Raw genomic sequence first — 17,083 nt, 5'->3', positions numbered from 1 at the left:
AGACGGACGCGCCCTGCCACTCGCAACCAGTTCTTGGGAGTTCCTGCGCGGATCCAAATCTCCCTGCGAATGGATAATCATTCCTCCCAGCGGTGTATTTTGTAGACTTTTGCCCTTCCCCTGAATGAGGATATACTCTTAACTGTCTTAATTTGGCTGTAGTTTGCCAGAACAGCCTATTCTTTTTTATACCTGACACTTGGAAGCTGTGATTTAAAATGGTTGGGGTGTTTACGTAAAGGCTAGGACTATTTAAAAAACAAGATTGGTTATTGGACATAATTGTATAATGTCTAGTTTTTAACCTTCCAAATACTAAATAAATCCTTGCTGCTTAGTAAGAGCAGCGATGTTACTGGGCACTCCACCCCACCCCAGTGTCTGCACCACACAGGTTCTTTCTGACCCTGCAGAGTCATGGTTAGACTTGAGTAATTTTCTTTTTAATTCTTCATGTGAATTGATAACTTTACCTTGGTTTTAGGAGAGTTTAATTCTCCTGTAATGGAGTAAAAATAAACGTGACTCCATAATAAACTTAAAATATTTAATAACCTACATTAAATTACATCTTTTCTTGTCACTTTCTAAATTGATTCATATGAGGCTTCTTGCAAAAGTAATATTGTTTCTTCTATTTACATGATCTGTCCTTCCTGAAGCATTGGTAGAGCTGCCACCAAAATTCTCAACAGGGGCAGAATCTCAGGCTGAAATAAGCAGCTATTTGGTTGCAACATCAGAGCAGAAATTTGGATTTCTGGATTCTGAATTCGTTTCTTTCCTGGTCAAAGTACACTGCTATTAGAACATATTTCTTTTTAAAAGTTTTTTAAAATTATAAAAACAATTTATCCCCCTTGGAGAAATTGCAAAAAAAAAAGTAAAAAGTCTTAGTGTTCCTTTAATCATATAGTCTACCTTTTTATTCTTATTGTTAAACATAGGCTTTCTCTCCCCCGTATCTGTAAATAATTCAAGAAATATTTGCAGCGACTGTCTCGTGATTTATGTTAACTGCAGTAATTTAATTAATATTTGGATATTTGGGCTAGCCAGATTCTTCCCATTATAACGAATGCTTCAGTGAAAATATTTTTGCAAAAATCTGTATGTTTGCATTTGATATCATTAGAATAGAAACATTGTGAAGCATAGATGTTCTCACTTACCCTGGACCTGATTAACCAAGTCCTGATATGTAATAAACCTAAAACTAAGATGTTATCAAGGGAATTATTTTAAACATGCTTTTTATTCTTGATTCAGTAGTCTAATCTGGTGGACTGTACATCTTTTATTGTTCTCAGAGCATTGCTGAAGTTTTCCGATGTTTCATTTGTATGGAGAAATTGCGAGATGCTCGCCTGTGTCCTCATTGCTCCAAGCTTTGTTGTTTCAGCTGTATCAGGGTAAGTTTTTATTTTTTTTTTATTTTAAATTTTGTGCCCTTTTAAAAAAATATTTTACATGAATATTCCTTAATAGGGAGACCATTAATGTATGTTGCTTAGTACTGTGGAGATGAATAACCTTCAGGTGATAACTGCCATGAAATACCTAGAAACCAAAGCGCACTGTAATTTTAGTATGTTTCATTATTAAATCACTGCACATTTAACAAGTGACTTACAAAGGGCTGGCCTGCATTGTGTTTGAGATTGAGGGATATGAAGATAAATGATGAAGTACCTCCCCTGAAAGAGTTTAAATCTAATTGAGAGAATGGACTTGTGTTTATATTAAGATGTGTACCATCATAAAGAGGCACTAACAAAATGCTGTGAGACCCAGAGGAGGGAGTGTCTATACTTGTTAGGTGGGTAAGCCAAAAAAAAAAAAAAAAAAAAAAAGCTGGATTCAAAGGCAAAGAATAAAGTCACATAATCTTATCATTACAAGACACCTTAGAGATTAATATAACCCAGTGACTTTAAAAATTGACTATAGATGAACTCTGATAAAATTATGAGGCTTACCATGTAAGAACTTATTTGGGTTGTGTGTGGGGATTCAGTAGCACATCTGCAGGCCACAGTTAAAAGGTTGAAAACTCTCCTAGCCACATTACTCTTAGGTTATTTCCTTTCCTGAGAAAATCAAAGCCATCTCACATGCTCTTTATCTCAGTTTTTCTGTGGTTCCTTATTTCTGCCTAAGGAAGATAAATATTCCTCTGAAGAGTAGTAATTAATATATATAAAACATTTGCTTCCAGTCACAGCTAGCAAATGGGGCTGGATTTGAACCAGGAAGTCTGGCTTGAGAGCATGTTTTCTTTGCCACTATCCCACATGTGGAAAACCTAGGCTATACACCATGTTAGTTCTTCTGCTCATAAACTGAGACCCAATCTTTCTTAACCTTGTTTCCTAAGCTGTAGAAGGTGGGTAATGAGATCTTCACAGGATGGTTGTGGCATTAAATGAGATAAGCTAAAAGTAATTTAGAAACTATAAAAATACTATTCTCTTGTAAGGTGTTACATTGTTGTTAAACTAGCAACTAATGCACCTCTTGTTTTTTTTTAAATTTTTATTGATTTTAGAGAGGAAGCGGGGCAGGGTGGGGGAGAAAGAGAAGCATCAATTTGTTGTTCCACTCCTCCCTCCTTCCTTTCATCTCTCATGGGAGGGCAGTTTTTCATTGCTTTGAGAAAGAGAGAAACATTGATTGGTTGCCTCTTGTACATTCTGCACATGGGGACTGAACTCGCAACCTAGGTATGTGCTTCAACCAAGGACTGAACCCGCAACCTTTCAGTATATGGGATGATAATTCTAACCAACTGAGTCACACCAGGCAGGGCAATTGGTGGTTTTCTTGGATGTGCTCTGACTGTGGATTGAACTGCAGCCTTGGCATATCCAGACCAAGCTCCAACCAACTGAGCTACCTGACCAGGGTCTCATTGATTGATTCCTGTATGTGCCCTGACTGAGGATCGAACCCACAACCTTGCTGTATCTGGACGATGTTCTAACCAACTGAGCTGCCTGGCCAGGATTTATTTATGTTTTATAAGTGGTGAAACAGAAGCTAGATAAATCAAGTTACTGGCTTCTATTACTGTAGTTAATTAAGTGGTAGAGTCTGGATAAGGACTCAGTCGTTTTGATGAAGGTTCAATAGACATATGACCTCTGATTATTACCTTATACCTCAGCGAGTCTTCATTTCTTCATTGTTACCTCTTCCTCTTGTTCCTTAAAAGCATATATCTTTCTTTTTTTAAATTTAATTTTTTAGAGAGGGGAAGGGAAGGAGAAAGAGGCAGAAAAACATTGATGTGTGAAACATTGATCGGCTGCCTCTCATAGGCTCCAAGTGGGGACCTGGTCTGCAACCCAACACATGTGCCCTGCCTGGGAATCAAACTGGTGACCTTTTGGTTCACAGTCTGGTACTCAACCCATTGAGCCACCCTGCCAGGGCGAGGCATATATTTCTTAAATATTGCTGCTGGCATTCTCTGAGGTATCTGGGAAAATTTTATCTACTATAGGACATTTGATTTACTGTTGCAGGTTTAACTTTCATTTCTGTAAGTAGGGCTCCCACATCTATTCTTTCAGCATTGACCTATAAATGTCGCATCTCACTGTCTTTCCAAGCATCTTCAGTTCTTTTCCAGATCAAATTCATCTTGTTATTTTTCTCAAATTGACTTTTTGACTTCTTCTTGTCTTCTGCCAGACAACCTTGAAATCTCTTACACTAATGACTTTAAGTCCTGTCAGTTACCTCCTAGTGCCATGTCTGTCCTACCGTTCTATTCCTATTATTACCAGCCTAATAGATGCAGACATTACTGCCTTGTGCTTAGATTGTTATAGCTGTCTTCTGTCTGATCTCCCTGTCTTGAATCTTTTATCTGTAGTTTATTTTGTATAATGCTGCCATATTGATGTTTTTCAGTGATGTCATGTTTTTCCCTTCCAGGAGCCTGTGAGATTTATTGCCGGAAGGATAAAATCCAAGAATATTATTACCTTTGTAGTCAGACCATCTGGATAATATGGTTCTAATCTTTCTAGAGCTGTCTTGATTCTTCAATGCACCATTCATTTATTTATTTGACAAATATTAATTGCATGCATATTTGAAGTTAAGCATGTTAGATACCAGTAACTGCCATTAAGAAAATTGAAACCGAGTAAGGGTTTCGAGTGGGGACATTGAGGAGGGCACGGGCAGGTTGGTAGCTGTTTTAGGTAGGGTTGTTGGGGAAGTTCTCTCTAAGGAGACGACGTTTGAGCAAAGGCTAGAATGAAATGTGGAAATGTTGTGACTATCTAGGGGAAAGAAAATCCTAGGGAGAGAAATTAGAAGGGGCAAAGGCCTTGAGAAAGAAATATACTTAGTGTATTGAGAAATACCAAAGAAGCCAGTGTAGTTGGAGCGAAGTGGACAGAGGAAGAGTAAAAAAGGAGATGAGTTTAGAGATGTTGCTAAGTGCCTTAGTAAAGACCTTGGATTGTACTTTAGGTGTGATGGTGGCCATTGAAAGCTTTGGAGTGATAAGGTGTTTTAGGAGCTATCGCTCTGGTTATGACAAGATGTATGAGAAGCTGTCACTCTACTTTGTGTTAGCAGGTGGGAGAGGGACTGAGATCAGTTAGGCTTGCTTTATTAGTGAAAAGCGAATGGTGGTTTAGACTGGAATGGTAGTGGTAGAGGTGGTGAAAATCAGGCAGTTATGGGTGTGTTTTGAAGGTAGAACTTATAGGTGATGTGTGAGGAAAGTTTTTCATAGCATCTGGATGAATTAATGGTATTCCATTCTGAGGTAGAAAAAATTGGAGGAGGAGCAGATTTGGGTAGGCTGTAGATGTAAAAGTTTTGTTTTTAAATATATGAAGTTTGTGCCATGGCCAGGTAGTTCAGTGGGTTAGTGTGTCATCCTGATTTGCCCAAGGTTGCAAGTTTGATCCCTGGTCAGGGCACATACAAAAAGCAACCAACGAATGCAGAAATAAGTGGAACAACAAGTCGATGTTCCTCTGTCTCTCTCTCTGTCCCTTCTTCTCTTTCTCTAAAATCAGTAAGTAGAAGAACTAACTTTAAATATATGAAGTTTGAGATGTTTATTATACATTTAACTGGAGATGTTGACAGTTGGAAATACAAATCTGGAGTTGAGGAAGGGGACCTTAGAGAGATTGAATTGTTAGCATATAGATAGTATTTAAAGCCAGGAGGTTAGTTGAGTTCACCAGATTACCTCCTGTGGGAAGAGATTTTTAGGTCTGAACTGTGGATTGCTCAACATTCAGAGGTCAGAAGGAGGAGGAAGACTAAGCAGATGATAACAAGGAGCCATGAGTGAGGCATCACAGAATTCAAGTGAGAAGTGTATTTAGAGGAGGAATAGGTTGTGTCGTATGGTTCTGGCCTGGGAATTGACTGTTGAATTTGAGAATGTGTGGGTTATCAGCGGTGACCTTGTGAGTAGTTTTAGTGGGAACAAGGGAAACAAAAACTTGCTGGCAGAGGGTGGGAGGAGAGTGAGACAGCAAGTATGAAAAACTCAGAATTTTGTAGTAAAGGGGAGAAATAAGACTATGGTTTCAAGGGAGATGTTGAGAGTCAACATTTTTCCTCCTTTTTAGAGACGATTTATATCTTGCTTTGACTGAACCAGTAATCAGAATAATTAATGATGCTGGAGAGACAGGGGAATAATTACAGGAGCAAAGTCCTTGAGAAGCTGGGCCCTCCACCCCAAACAGTTGTAATATTGTTCATTTTAATGCCTGCCCTTCTCTTTCATCCTATCTCTGTTCATTTGATCTTGGAAATTTAACTGTCTGTGAAGGTACAGATGCTTGGGTCATTGAATAAAACAAACTAAGGTCCAGATCTGTGAATAAATGTGTCCAGAGTGCCCTAGTAGTTGGTGACAGGCCAGCATTGGACTCCCATCCCAGTGTTCTACTCATGAGTCTGGGGCCTACGCACACACCCCAAAAGGTGATAACATTGTCTCTGTTTTCAGCCTAGGTCTCCTTTAATTATCCAACTGCACTTTGTTGATTCTCTCTTATTAACCTGTTCCTTTTTTTTTTGTATTTAACCCCCTTTTTTTGTCCCTGTAATTCTTGTTTTGTTTTACTTCTTGATTTTTCAGTGTAAGTAGCACTTTTATGTTTGCCTGTAATTACTGACTTTTGTTTCTAATTTTGCAGCTTTTTAAAACTTAGGTATAATAGACATACAGTAAACTGCACATATTTAAAGTGGGTGGTTTGGTAAGTTTTGACAAATGAGTATACCTGAGAAATCATCACCACAGTCAAGATAGTGAAAATACCTGCATTTCTCCAAAGTTTCTTTCTGCCTTTTGGTAATGCCTCCTTCTGCTTGTCTTGTTCCCAGGCAACCATTGACCTGCTTTTTGTCACTGTAGATAAGTTTGGATTTTCTGGAATTTTATACAAATGGATTCTTACAATATGTACTCTCATGTATCTGGGTTTTTTTTTGGTTTTTTTGGGGGGGGCTGGGTTTGGATTTTTCCTCAGCTAAATTATTTTGATACTTAAATTGTGTGTGTCAATAGTATTCCTTTTTATTAGTCAGTAGTAGCACTGCATTGTATGTATATGCCATAATTTGTTTATCTGTTCACCTGTTTTTGTTTATTTTTTGTTTTAAATGAGATATAATTGACATATAAAACATTACATTAGTTTCAGATGTACAACACATGTCTGCATTTGATATTTGTATGTGTTGCAAAATGATTACACTGAGTCTAGGTAATGTCTGTCACCATACATAGTCACAAAGTTTTTTTCTTGTGATGAGGGTTTTTAAGGTCTATTCTCTTAGCAATTTACAAATCTACGGTATAATATTAACTGTAGTTACCATGCTGTACACATTCACTTGTTGATGAACACATGGGTTGCTTTTAGTTTTTGGCATTTACATAGAAAACTGTTATGAACATATATACCAGTCTTTGAATGGACTTAAGTTTTCATTTCTCTTGGGTAAATAATTAGGAATGAAATGTCTAGATCATATGGTAGATGTATGTTTAACTGTTTAACAAATTGTCAGACTGTCTTCTTAAATAGTTGTATCATTTTATGTTCTCACCAGCAGTTTATGAGAATTCCAGTTCTTCCACATTAATGTCAAGAGTTCCAGTTCTTCCACATTAATGTCAACTCTTGATTTTTTTCTTGAATTTTAGCCATTCTCATAGGTATGTAGTGGTACCTCAACTTCCCCCTTAAGATCAGGAAAAAGATAAGGATGCCGACTTTTATTACTTCTATCCATTACCTTCTCTCCCAACCCCTGTTAACCACTATTTTTTTCTGTCTTTACAAATTAGACTAGTCTAAGTACTTCATATAAATACAATCGTACAGTATTTGTCCCTTTGTGTTTACCTCTGGGCTCTGTGTTGGTCTATTTCTGTCCTTTCGTGAGTACCAAACTGTTTGGATTACTGTAACTTTGCAGTAAATTGAAACCAGGAAGTTCAATATAGTTTTGGCTATTAGGGTCTCTTGAGATTCTGTTTGAAATTTAGATTAGGTTTTTTTACTTCTGTAAAAAGCACCATTGGAATTTTTATAGGAATTGCGTTGATGCTGTAGATTGCTTTGGAGAGTATTGTCATCTTAACAATATTAAATTTTTAAGTCCATGAATATGGGATATCTTTCCACTAATTTAGGACTTCATTAATTTCTTTCAGCAATATTTTGTAATTTTCTAAGTACAAATGTTTTCAATTCCTTGGTTAAATTTATTTCCAGATATTTTACTCTTTTTGATGCTATTGTAAATGTATTTTCTTAATTTCCTCTTTGGAGTCTTCGTTGCTGGTGTATAGAAATGCAAGTGTTTTTTGTTGATTTTTACATCCTGCAACTTTGGTAAATTTATTAGTTTTAACAGTTTCTTGTGAAATCTAGGGTTGTTGACATATAAGATCATGTCATTGCAAATGATTTTACTTCTTTCCCATTGTGGATACTTTTGTTTTTATTGCTTAATTGCTCTGGCTGAAATTTTCAGTATTATATTGATTAGAAGTGTTGAAAGCAGGTATCCTACTCTTTTTTGTAATCTTAGGGGAAGGTTGTCAGTCTTTAACCATTGAAGATGATGTTTGCTGTGGGTTTTTAAAATAAAGGGCTTACTAAGTCAAGAAAGTTCTCTTCTATTTCTTGAGTGTTTTTATCATGAAAGGATTTAGTCAGATGCCTTTTTTGTATCAATTGATACGATCAGATGTCTTTATTCCTTCATTATGTGGTGTATTACACTGAATGGTGTTTATGTGTTGAACTGTCTCTGAATTTCAGGAATAAACTCCAGTTGGTCATGATGTATAGTCAAGGAAACTTGAGTTCAGTCACTTGTCTAGTGTCATGTGGTTAGTAAATGCCAGAGCTAGGAATCAGACTGGTGTCTGAATACTGTCTGAAAGTTGTGATTCTTCCATTTAATGGAGAGAAATTAATTATTTAATTGAATGTGGAGGAAATGCTATAAATATTTTTTAAAAATATTGTACATTAATATTGTTCACTGGTTCTTACCTTTGATTTTGGTTTGGGAGAAACATTGTTTTTTCCCAAAGTATTAAAATTGCCACATTTATTTTTTGATTAAGTGAGATTATGTAATACAAGGTAAAAATGCCACATATATGCAGAGAAGGAAAAGTCACTAGCTTGGGATAGGTTTTATGAAAATTTTGTGGATGTAATCAATGAACATTCCCATGTGACAGCACATGGAGGGAAGGAAGGACTGTATAAACAAGTATACAGACCTGATGCCAAAAGTGGTGTATGAGATATGTCCAGAAGGTATCCAGTCATGTAATATGAAAAATAGTCATTTATTGAAGAAGATACAAGAAACATTGTACATAGGACAGTGAGGCCCCAGTCCCCTTCAGAATAGGCACCTGGGACCTCGCACATTTTTCCCAATCGCCATCAGCTGCCCTGTCGTATTTTCCTAAATCTCATCAACGGTCTGAAATCTCTTCCCTTTCAAAGGTGATTTTAGTTTTGGGAAAGGCCAGAGTCGCCGGGCACCAGATCTGGGCTGTAGGGCAGCTGAGTCACCCAGTTGATTTGATGTTTAACCAAAAATCTCTGCACCAGATGTGATGCGTGAGTAGGCACATTGTCTTGAAGCTTCCAATCACCAGTTGCCGATAGCTGCAGCCTTCTGAGTCATCTGAATAGTTCCCGTGGAGGAATGTCCAAGCTTAATGCAAAATTTGATGCAGATTCGTTGCTCTTGCTCAGTCAATTTGAATGCAACAGCCACACAGTACACGTGCTCACTTAGACTAGTACAGTGAGGTTATCATTGTTCATGCATACATGTTCCACTCCACTCTCCTTGCTGCCAGGTTACATTGATGTTGCACAAACTGTTCTCGTTACGTAACAGTGGCATGACTTTTTCCTGAGAGATCTTGTATACTGCAACAAGAAGCCTTTTTGGTAGGAAGGAGCATATTAAGAAAATAAACTGGTCATTCCCTATCATGGTCCTAACCTTTATAGACCTGATAGTATAGCAGGGACAAGGAGACCATAAGCACAATAGAGGGGAAAGTATAGGTTGCTGTGGTAGAGCATGGCAGTGGTGTCTAAAATGTAAAATAGCCTAGAGTGAGTCAGGGAAAGCTTTCTGGAGGAAGTGGCACATAAACTGAAATTGAAAGAATGAGTAGGAATAAAGCAGTTGAAGGGAGGTATGGACAGATATCTTGGGCTGAGAGATACCAAGTAAACTTAAAGGATTAACTTTGCTGGATCCCTCAGGGTGAGGTAGAAGTTGAGGCTAGGGAGGTGTGGGCTGAGAACAGCTCTGGAAGGACTGTGATTTCAGCAGAGTATTGTTTCAGGGAAAGAAACAAATCTTGTTTTTGCCAAGGGACCAAAGAAACAACTTTCAAGTTTTTTAAGAATGGAGGAATCCATTTTCATCTGTTTTCTTTTTTGTGTAGCTTTGCTTTATTAATTTTTTTACTTATCTACTTATTTTACCTTTTCCTTCTTGTCTTTAATTTTTGTCATTCTTTACAGTTGCCTTGGGAATTATATTTGAGTTAATTAGTTGCCTTTAGGTAAAGTTCTTTATACAGCTCTTTGTACATAGGGATAAATGAATATCAGATACTGGGAACACATAGGTGTAGTATTATATACTTACTCATTTACCTCTGAACTGATTTATGAGACTTTTTTTTAAGATTTTGGTTAGTTTAATTATTTAGTTATTTAGTTATTTTAGAGAGGTAATTAGGGAGAGAGGGAGAGAAACATCAAAGGAACCTAATGAACAAAATAAACTAATGAGTAAAATATAACCAGAGGCATGGAAACATGGAATAGACTGACAGAGACCAGAGAGGAGTGGGAGGAGCATAAGAGTGGAAAGAAGGGGAAGGGACTAGTCAAGGAACATGTATGCACAACCCATGGACATGATTAACAGGATGTGTATTGACTGTGGGATCGGGGGGTGGGCTGGGCAGAGGAGGGCACATGGGTACAAGTGTGATAGAATAACAATACAATATTTTTTTATAAAAGAAACATCAGTCGGTTGCCTCTTACATGCACCCCAGTCAGGGACTAGGCCTGCAATCCACACATGTGCTCTGACTGGGAATTGAACTGGTGACCTTTGGTTTTGTGGAATGACGCTTAATCAACTGATCCAGTGCTGGCCTGGGCCTGTTTACCAGACTATTAGAACAAAAAAAATATTTAACCATAAAGCTATTATTTTTGGAAAGGTATTCAGAAAATCTTTTTTAAAAAAATATTTTTATTGATTGTGCTGTTACAGTTGTCCCAAGATTTCTTCCTTTGTCCCCTTCCACTCAACGCCCCCACTCCCCTCAGGCAATCCCCCACTTTTGTTCATGTCCATAGGTCATGCATGTAAGTTTCTTGGCTACTCCATCTCCTACACTATATAGTTTACATCCCCCTGGCTCTTCTGTGACTACCAATTTTTACGTCTTAATCCTCTCACCTTTTCACCCACTCCTCCCATCTGGCAACCATCAAAGCACTCTTTGTTTCTGTACTTGTTTGCTTAGTTTGTTTTTTAGATTCAGTTGTTGATAGATTTGTATTTTTTTTGCCATTTTATTCATAGTTTTGATCTTTTTCTTAAATGAGTCCCTTTAACATTTCATATAATAATAGTTTGGTCATGATGCACCCTTTTAGTTTTTTCTTGTCTGTGAAGCTCTTTATCTGCCCTTTGATTCTAAATAACTGCTGGGTAGGGTGATCTTAGCTGTAGGCCCCTTCAGAAAAATCTTAGCACCTCCTTTGTATATGGTGTGATACTGCTCCCTATCCAGTAATAATTAAAACAATTAATAGAATTTGAGGTTTAGTAGAGACATTTTATAATTAAAAGGTTTTGTGAAACCTTTTTATAATTATGAGGAAATAAAGTTATATAGATGTTTAAGTTATTGAACTGTAGAACTCATGAGACATAAAAAAGGTTTTACTATACTGCTTATTCGTATTTTAGATCTAATTTATATATGTATAATGTATGTACTTCAAAATTAGATTACTTTTCTAAAAAGGAATATAGTAGTACCTTAAACTTCCTTGGGATTTAGTTAGAAATACATCATCCCTGGGGATTATGTTTGGAGATGGCAGTGACAGTATCATTGTTTCTGTAAAGATTATGCACATCTTCCCTGTGTGGTCCAAGTAGTCCTAAGATCACTTCCTTTCCTATGAGAGAATAGCTTCCTAACTATTTTAGAATGAGTTCTGCCCCTTGAAAGTTTGTCCTGGTCACAATGATAATGAGAGGAAGAGGGTTGTTTAACTGTTTCTACAATATAACAATATAATTAATGCAGGCACTAGAGAGTTTGGCATTAAATTTGGTATGTAAGTATTCAGTATGTACAAATGAAAGTAATGGTGTTTCTATAATCAAAATCTAATTTTTTTTGCCTCCTCAGCGCTGGCTGACAGAGCAGAGAGCTCAGTGTCCTCATTGCCGGTGAGAGTTTTGCTATGCTTATTTGTGAATTTGGAAAATAATAAGGTGATGGAGTTAGAGTATACTGGAGCATTAATAAAGTTCTTTCTGCAATCTGCTGCATTTCTTCTCTTTGTAAACACAGCTGAAAAGAGAAGTAACCTTTCTAGATACGGTAATGCAAACTAATTTATCTGACTTAGAACTATGTAAAATGCATTGCTTTGTTTACCTTCTTTTAGGAAATCATGCATGTGTGACTTGTTAACTTGCCCTTTTTTTTTTAAAGATTTTATTTATTTATTTTTAGAGAGGGGAAGAGAGGGAGGGAAACATTGATGTGGTTGGACCCCAAATGGGGACCTAGCCCACTACTCAGGCATGCACCCTGACCAGGAATCGAACTGGTGACTTTTTGGCTTGCAGGCCAGTGCTCAATCCACTGAGCCACACCAGCCAGGGCCCTTTTATTCTTCTAACTCACTTTTTATAATGGAAAAATACTAAAAACGTTTCTGGTTTTTAAGATCTTGATTAAATCTAGATAAATATAAAATAAAAAGTCTGATTCTGTTTCTCCCCTCCTAGTCTTTTCATGAAATAATACTTTCAGATGAAATTGTTAGGTTTGGTGTCTATTTTTCTAAACATTTTCTATATATATACTGATACGTATATATATAGTTGTTTTCTTAAAACACAAATGATGTAATACTGTTTTGCTTTTTGCTTTTTAAATGAAAAATATGATGGTACCTTTCTAGATGTACACATATGTCATTCAAAAAAATGTTTGAATAATCTATCATGTGACCGTATGTTGATTTATTTATGTTTCTATTGAGAGACATTTAGATTGTTTCCACTTTTGGTTATTTCAAATAATAATGCCGAATTACACTGAAGGATAGTTTTTTACCATTTTACATTCCTAATAAAAGATATGAAAGTTTCTTTTCCTCACATTCCTACAAATACTATTACCAATCTATCATTTTTTAAATTTACTTATTTTTAAAGAGTGGGAAAGGGAGGGAGAAAGAGAAGGTGAGGAACATCAATGTGAGAGAGAGACATCAATTGGTTGCCTTTCTTAGTTACCCTGATTGGTAATGGAACTGGTGACCTTTCGCTTTCCAGGATGACATCCAACCAGTTGAGCCACACCAGTCAGGGCAATCTGTCATTTTTTTGTCGTTTTATTAAGTGAAAAACTGTATCTCATTTTTAATGTTTTCTTAAAAAATGATTAAAACTGAGTATCTTTAGAATTAGTTTTAGACATTTATATCTTTTTTCCTTAAACTATCTCTTCACATCTTTTTCCCATTTTTCTTCATGTATTACCTTATTAGAAGAACTGCACTATCAAATGGAACTCTGTAATAATTGAAATGTTTTATAACTTTGCTGTCCACTTCGTTAGCTAAGTGTGGCAGTTGAGCACTTGAAACATGTCTGGTGTGACTGTGTATTGAAATTTTATTTTTATTTTAATTTGAATTTTATTATATTTTAATTAATTTATTTATCCTCACCTGAGGACATTTTTTTCATTGCTTTTAGAGTGAGAGAACTGGGGGGAGAGAGAAAGAAACATCAATGGGAGAAACATCGATTGGTTGGTTGCCTTTTCATACATGCCCCAGCTGGGTATTGAACCTGTAACTTGGGTGTGTGCCCTGACTGGGAATCAAACCCACTACCTTTCAGTCTATGGGATCCTGCTCCAGCCAATTGAGCCACACTGGCCAGGGCTAATTTGAATTTGAAATAGTTACATATGGCTAGTGGCTATTATTTTGGACAGTACAACTTTAGACGAAGGAATTAAGAATTCACTCTAATCTGAATTGCTAATATTTTTTGTTTAGTTTTTTTTTTTTTGCAAGTGATACATTGACATAAAAATAAGTTGCAAAACATACTTTTTATTGTGTTATCATAATAGTAATATAGCATGAAAGTGACTGTGAGCTCTATTTTGAGGAATGTGTTTTCTTGATAATTTTTTCTAATTTTATTGAGATATACTGTAATTAAAAATGGTAAGATATTTAAAGTTATGATTTTATAATGTTATGTATACATTGTGAAAGGATTCCCTTCCATCGAGTTAATTAACAGAGCCATGACCTCACATATTTACCTTTAGAATGTGTTTATTTTAGAAAATAACCTCAAATTCTTCAGTTAAAATGTATGTATATACCTTCTCTCCAGTGCTCCACTCCAGTTACGAGAACTAGTAAACTGTCGTTGGGCAGAAGAAGTAACACAGCAGCTTGATACTCTTCAACTCTGCAGTCTCACCAAACATGAAGAAAATGAAAAGGACAAGTATGTCCTAGATTTCTCTGTTTAAGTATTTAAGAGATTTTGTTGTATGTTATTTTAGTGAAATGATTGAAATATTTTTTTAAGGTTTTATTTTTATTTATTTTTAGAGGGAAGGGTGGGGAAGAGGGAGAGAAACATCGATGTGAGACATCAGTTGGTTGCTTCTCACATGCCCCGAACTTGGGGGCTAGCCTGCAACCCAGGCATGTGCCCTGACTGAGAATCGAACCAGCAACCTTTCAATTCACAGGCCAGCACTCAATCCACTGAGCTACACCAGCCAGGGCTGTTTTGTTGTTGTACTTTTGTAGGTGAACACTTTTTTTTTCCTGACATGGTACAGATATTACTATCTGGAAAGATCCTTTTTTTTTAAATCCTCACCCAGGGACATTTTTTTAATTGGATTTAGAAAGAGAGGAACATTGATCAGTTGCCTTCTTGTACATGCCCTGACTGGTGGCTGGACCCACAACCTAGGCATGTGCCCTGACCAGTGATTGATCTGGCAGCCTTCCAGTTTACAGGTCGACACTCCAACCAACTGAGCCACGCTGGGCAGGGTGATGCTCTTTTGTTACAGCCTTTTATAAAAGGAGTGGAACTGACACAGTTGCTTATCTGCTAATCTCTTTTCTTTGCCTCTTGATGCCTGCTGGCTACCTTTGGGTTTGCTGAAGGTGCCTGTAGGTCATTGATTAAGAATTGTTCTGATAAATTTCTTATATTTTAAAAGCTATATCCTAAATTCTGTCGTGTGGAAATCATGCTAAATGAGCTTCCAGACATAATAACTAATATGCTGTTTCTTCATACTTTTATTAATTTTCTTTTTGATACTTAGATTACTTATAAATGAGAATATAAAATGTAGCCTTGTTTAGGTATTTTTCTCTAAGCTCAAAGGTACTTCAATGATGAGCAGGACAAATGCAACACTGTCTCTTTAAAGACTGGAGAAAATTTTAAACAAATTTTTATTGTGGTAAAATACACATAACAAAATTTACTATCATACCATTTTTAAGTGTACAGTTCAGTAGTTTTAAGTATGTTCACAAATAGTGTAAGTTTATTTACTCAGAGTTTTGGAGGCTGGAAGGAAGTCCAAGGTCAAAGTATTGTCATGTTTGGTTTCTGGTGAGACCTCCTTATCCAAGGATAAGGTGAGACTTGGATAAGGCTTTTTTCTGTGTCCTTACATGGTCTTTTCGCTATGCGTATACATACACTTTTGGCATCTTTCTTCTCTTGTCATGACGTCAGTCCTATTGGGTTAGGCCTTCACGCTTATGGCCTCATTTAACAACCTTTTTCTTTTTTTTACGATTTTTATTTTATTTATTTTTAGAGAGGGGAAGGGAGGGAGAAAGAGATGGAAACATCAGTGTGTGGTTACATCTCATGTGCCCCCTACTGGGGACCTGGCCTGCAACCGAGGCACGTGCCCCTGCACTAGGAATTGAACCAGCGAACCTTTGGTTCACAGGCCGGCGCTGAATCCACTGAGCCACACCAGCCAGAGTCATTTAACATCCTTAAAGGCCCGGTTTCTTAGTGCAGTTACATTAGGACTTTCAGCATAGAAATTGAGAGGCAGGGGGAGAAGCAGTTCAGTTTATTACCAGGTCCATCTTCATTCTTTTGCATGTAGATATCCAACTTAAGGGAAAACTCTATTTTTTTAAACATGGAACACTTCACAAATTTGCATGTCACCCTTGCGCAGGGGCCATGCTAATCTTCTCTCTGTCATTTCCAATTTTAGTATATATGCTGCTGAAGCAAGCATGGGAAAACTTTTAAAAATTGAGTTCATTTTTCATGAGGCTCTGGTATTTGTGCAATTAATTGCATGTCTTGATTATTGTTAGCATTGGCCAGGTTTAGAAAAAGTATTTCTGTGTGAATGTAGTCTCACATATTCTGATTTGCCCAAAAATGTAGGAGTAGGCTAGAATTTATCATCTATAGTAGTGGTTTTCAACTGGTGTGCCACAGCACACTGGTGTGCTACAAAAATTTTTAAAACATTGACCTGACTGTCTAGTCAGAGGATCTGTCTCCTTTTCCCTTAGATTATCAAATAAGATAACAGCCAGCACAATAATCGCTATTTGATGTGATTGAATAAAAATAACAACTATTGTTTTTTTTGTCAGATCAGCAAAAAATAATAGTTTTTGGTGTGCCACAGAATTTTAGTAATTAGTTTATGTGTGCCATGAAATGAAGAAGATTGAAAATCGCTCATCTATAAGTGATGCTAGGAAATTATGCCATATTTGTACTTTATTCAGAAACTGTTCTGCATTTTTCACATGATCTAAGTTCTTAATAGATTAATGAAAATAGTATTTAAAAAAAATTGTATTCCAATGTAATTCTTTAGGTTAGTTTACAGAAGCCATAGAATATGTTTTATATTGTTTCCTGAGATATAATTGTTTAAAATTGATGAACTTTCCCAAACTTAAGAATTTGTTGAGATAATTATATTTCAATATTAATTTATTTAATTTATAACTGTATTTTTTTTTCCATAACATGTAGATGTGAAAATCACCATGAAAAACTTAGTGTATTTTGCTGGACTTGTAAGAAGTGTATCTGCCATCAGTGTGCACTTTGGGGAGGAATGGTGAGCAGAACAAATTTCAGCATATTGTGTTTAGAGACTAGAAAGCACTGAAATTGCCGTTTGATTTAGATAGAAAAT

The 17,083-nt window shown here is 36.4% G+C and overlaps 1 protein-coding gene and 1 non-coding gene across 3 annotated transcripts in view; one reads left to right on the top strand and one right to left on the bottom strand.

The window, feature by feature from the left end:
- TRIM37 (tripartite motif containing 37) overlaps nucleotides 1-17,083 on the top strand; it is a 91,942-nt gene that overhangs the window by 727 nt on the left and 74,132 nt on the right. For both annotated transcript variants that reach the window (XM_054585490.1, XM_054585489.1), the window contains exons 2-5: nucleotides 1,311-1,412; nucleotides 12,005-12,045; nucleotides 14,248-14,364; nucleotides 16,918-17,005. In XM_054585490.1, the coding sequence (XP_054441465.1) occupies nucleotides 1,311-1,412; nucleotides 12,005-12,045; nucleotides 14,248-14,364; nucleotides 16,918-17,005 (348 nt within the window). The remainder of the gene's footprint in view (nucleotides 1-1,310; nucleotides 1,413-12,004; nucleotides 12,046-14,247; nucleotides 14,365-16,917; nucleotides 17,006-17,083) is intronic.
- On the bottom strand, nucleotides 16,049-16,156 carry LOC129080259 (U6 spliceosomal RNA). The gene has a single exon (XR_008530170.1). It is a non-coding gene; the product is annotated as a U6 spliceosomal RNA (small nuclear RNA).

The sequence above is a fragment of the Pteronotus mesoamericanus genome, unplaced genomic scaffold, assembly GCF_021234165.1.
Source record: "Pteronotus mesoamericanus isolate MK-2021 breed Mesoamerican mustached bat unplaced genomic scaffold, CSHL_Meso_final contig_84, whole genome shotgun sequence".
Classification (NCBI taxonomy): Eukaryota; Metazoa; Chordata; class Mammalia; order Chiroptera; family Mormoopidae; genus Pteronotus; species Pteronotus mesoamericanus.
The sequence above is the reverse complement of the archived record's forward strand: the minus strand, read 5'-3'. Positions and strand labels throughout refer to the sequence as shown.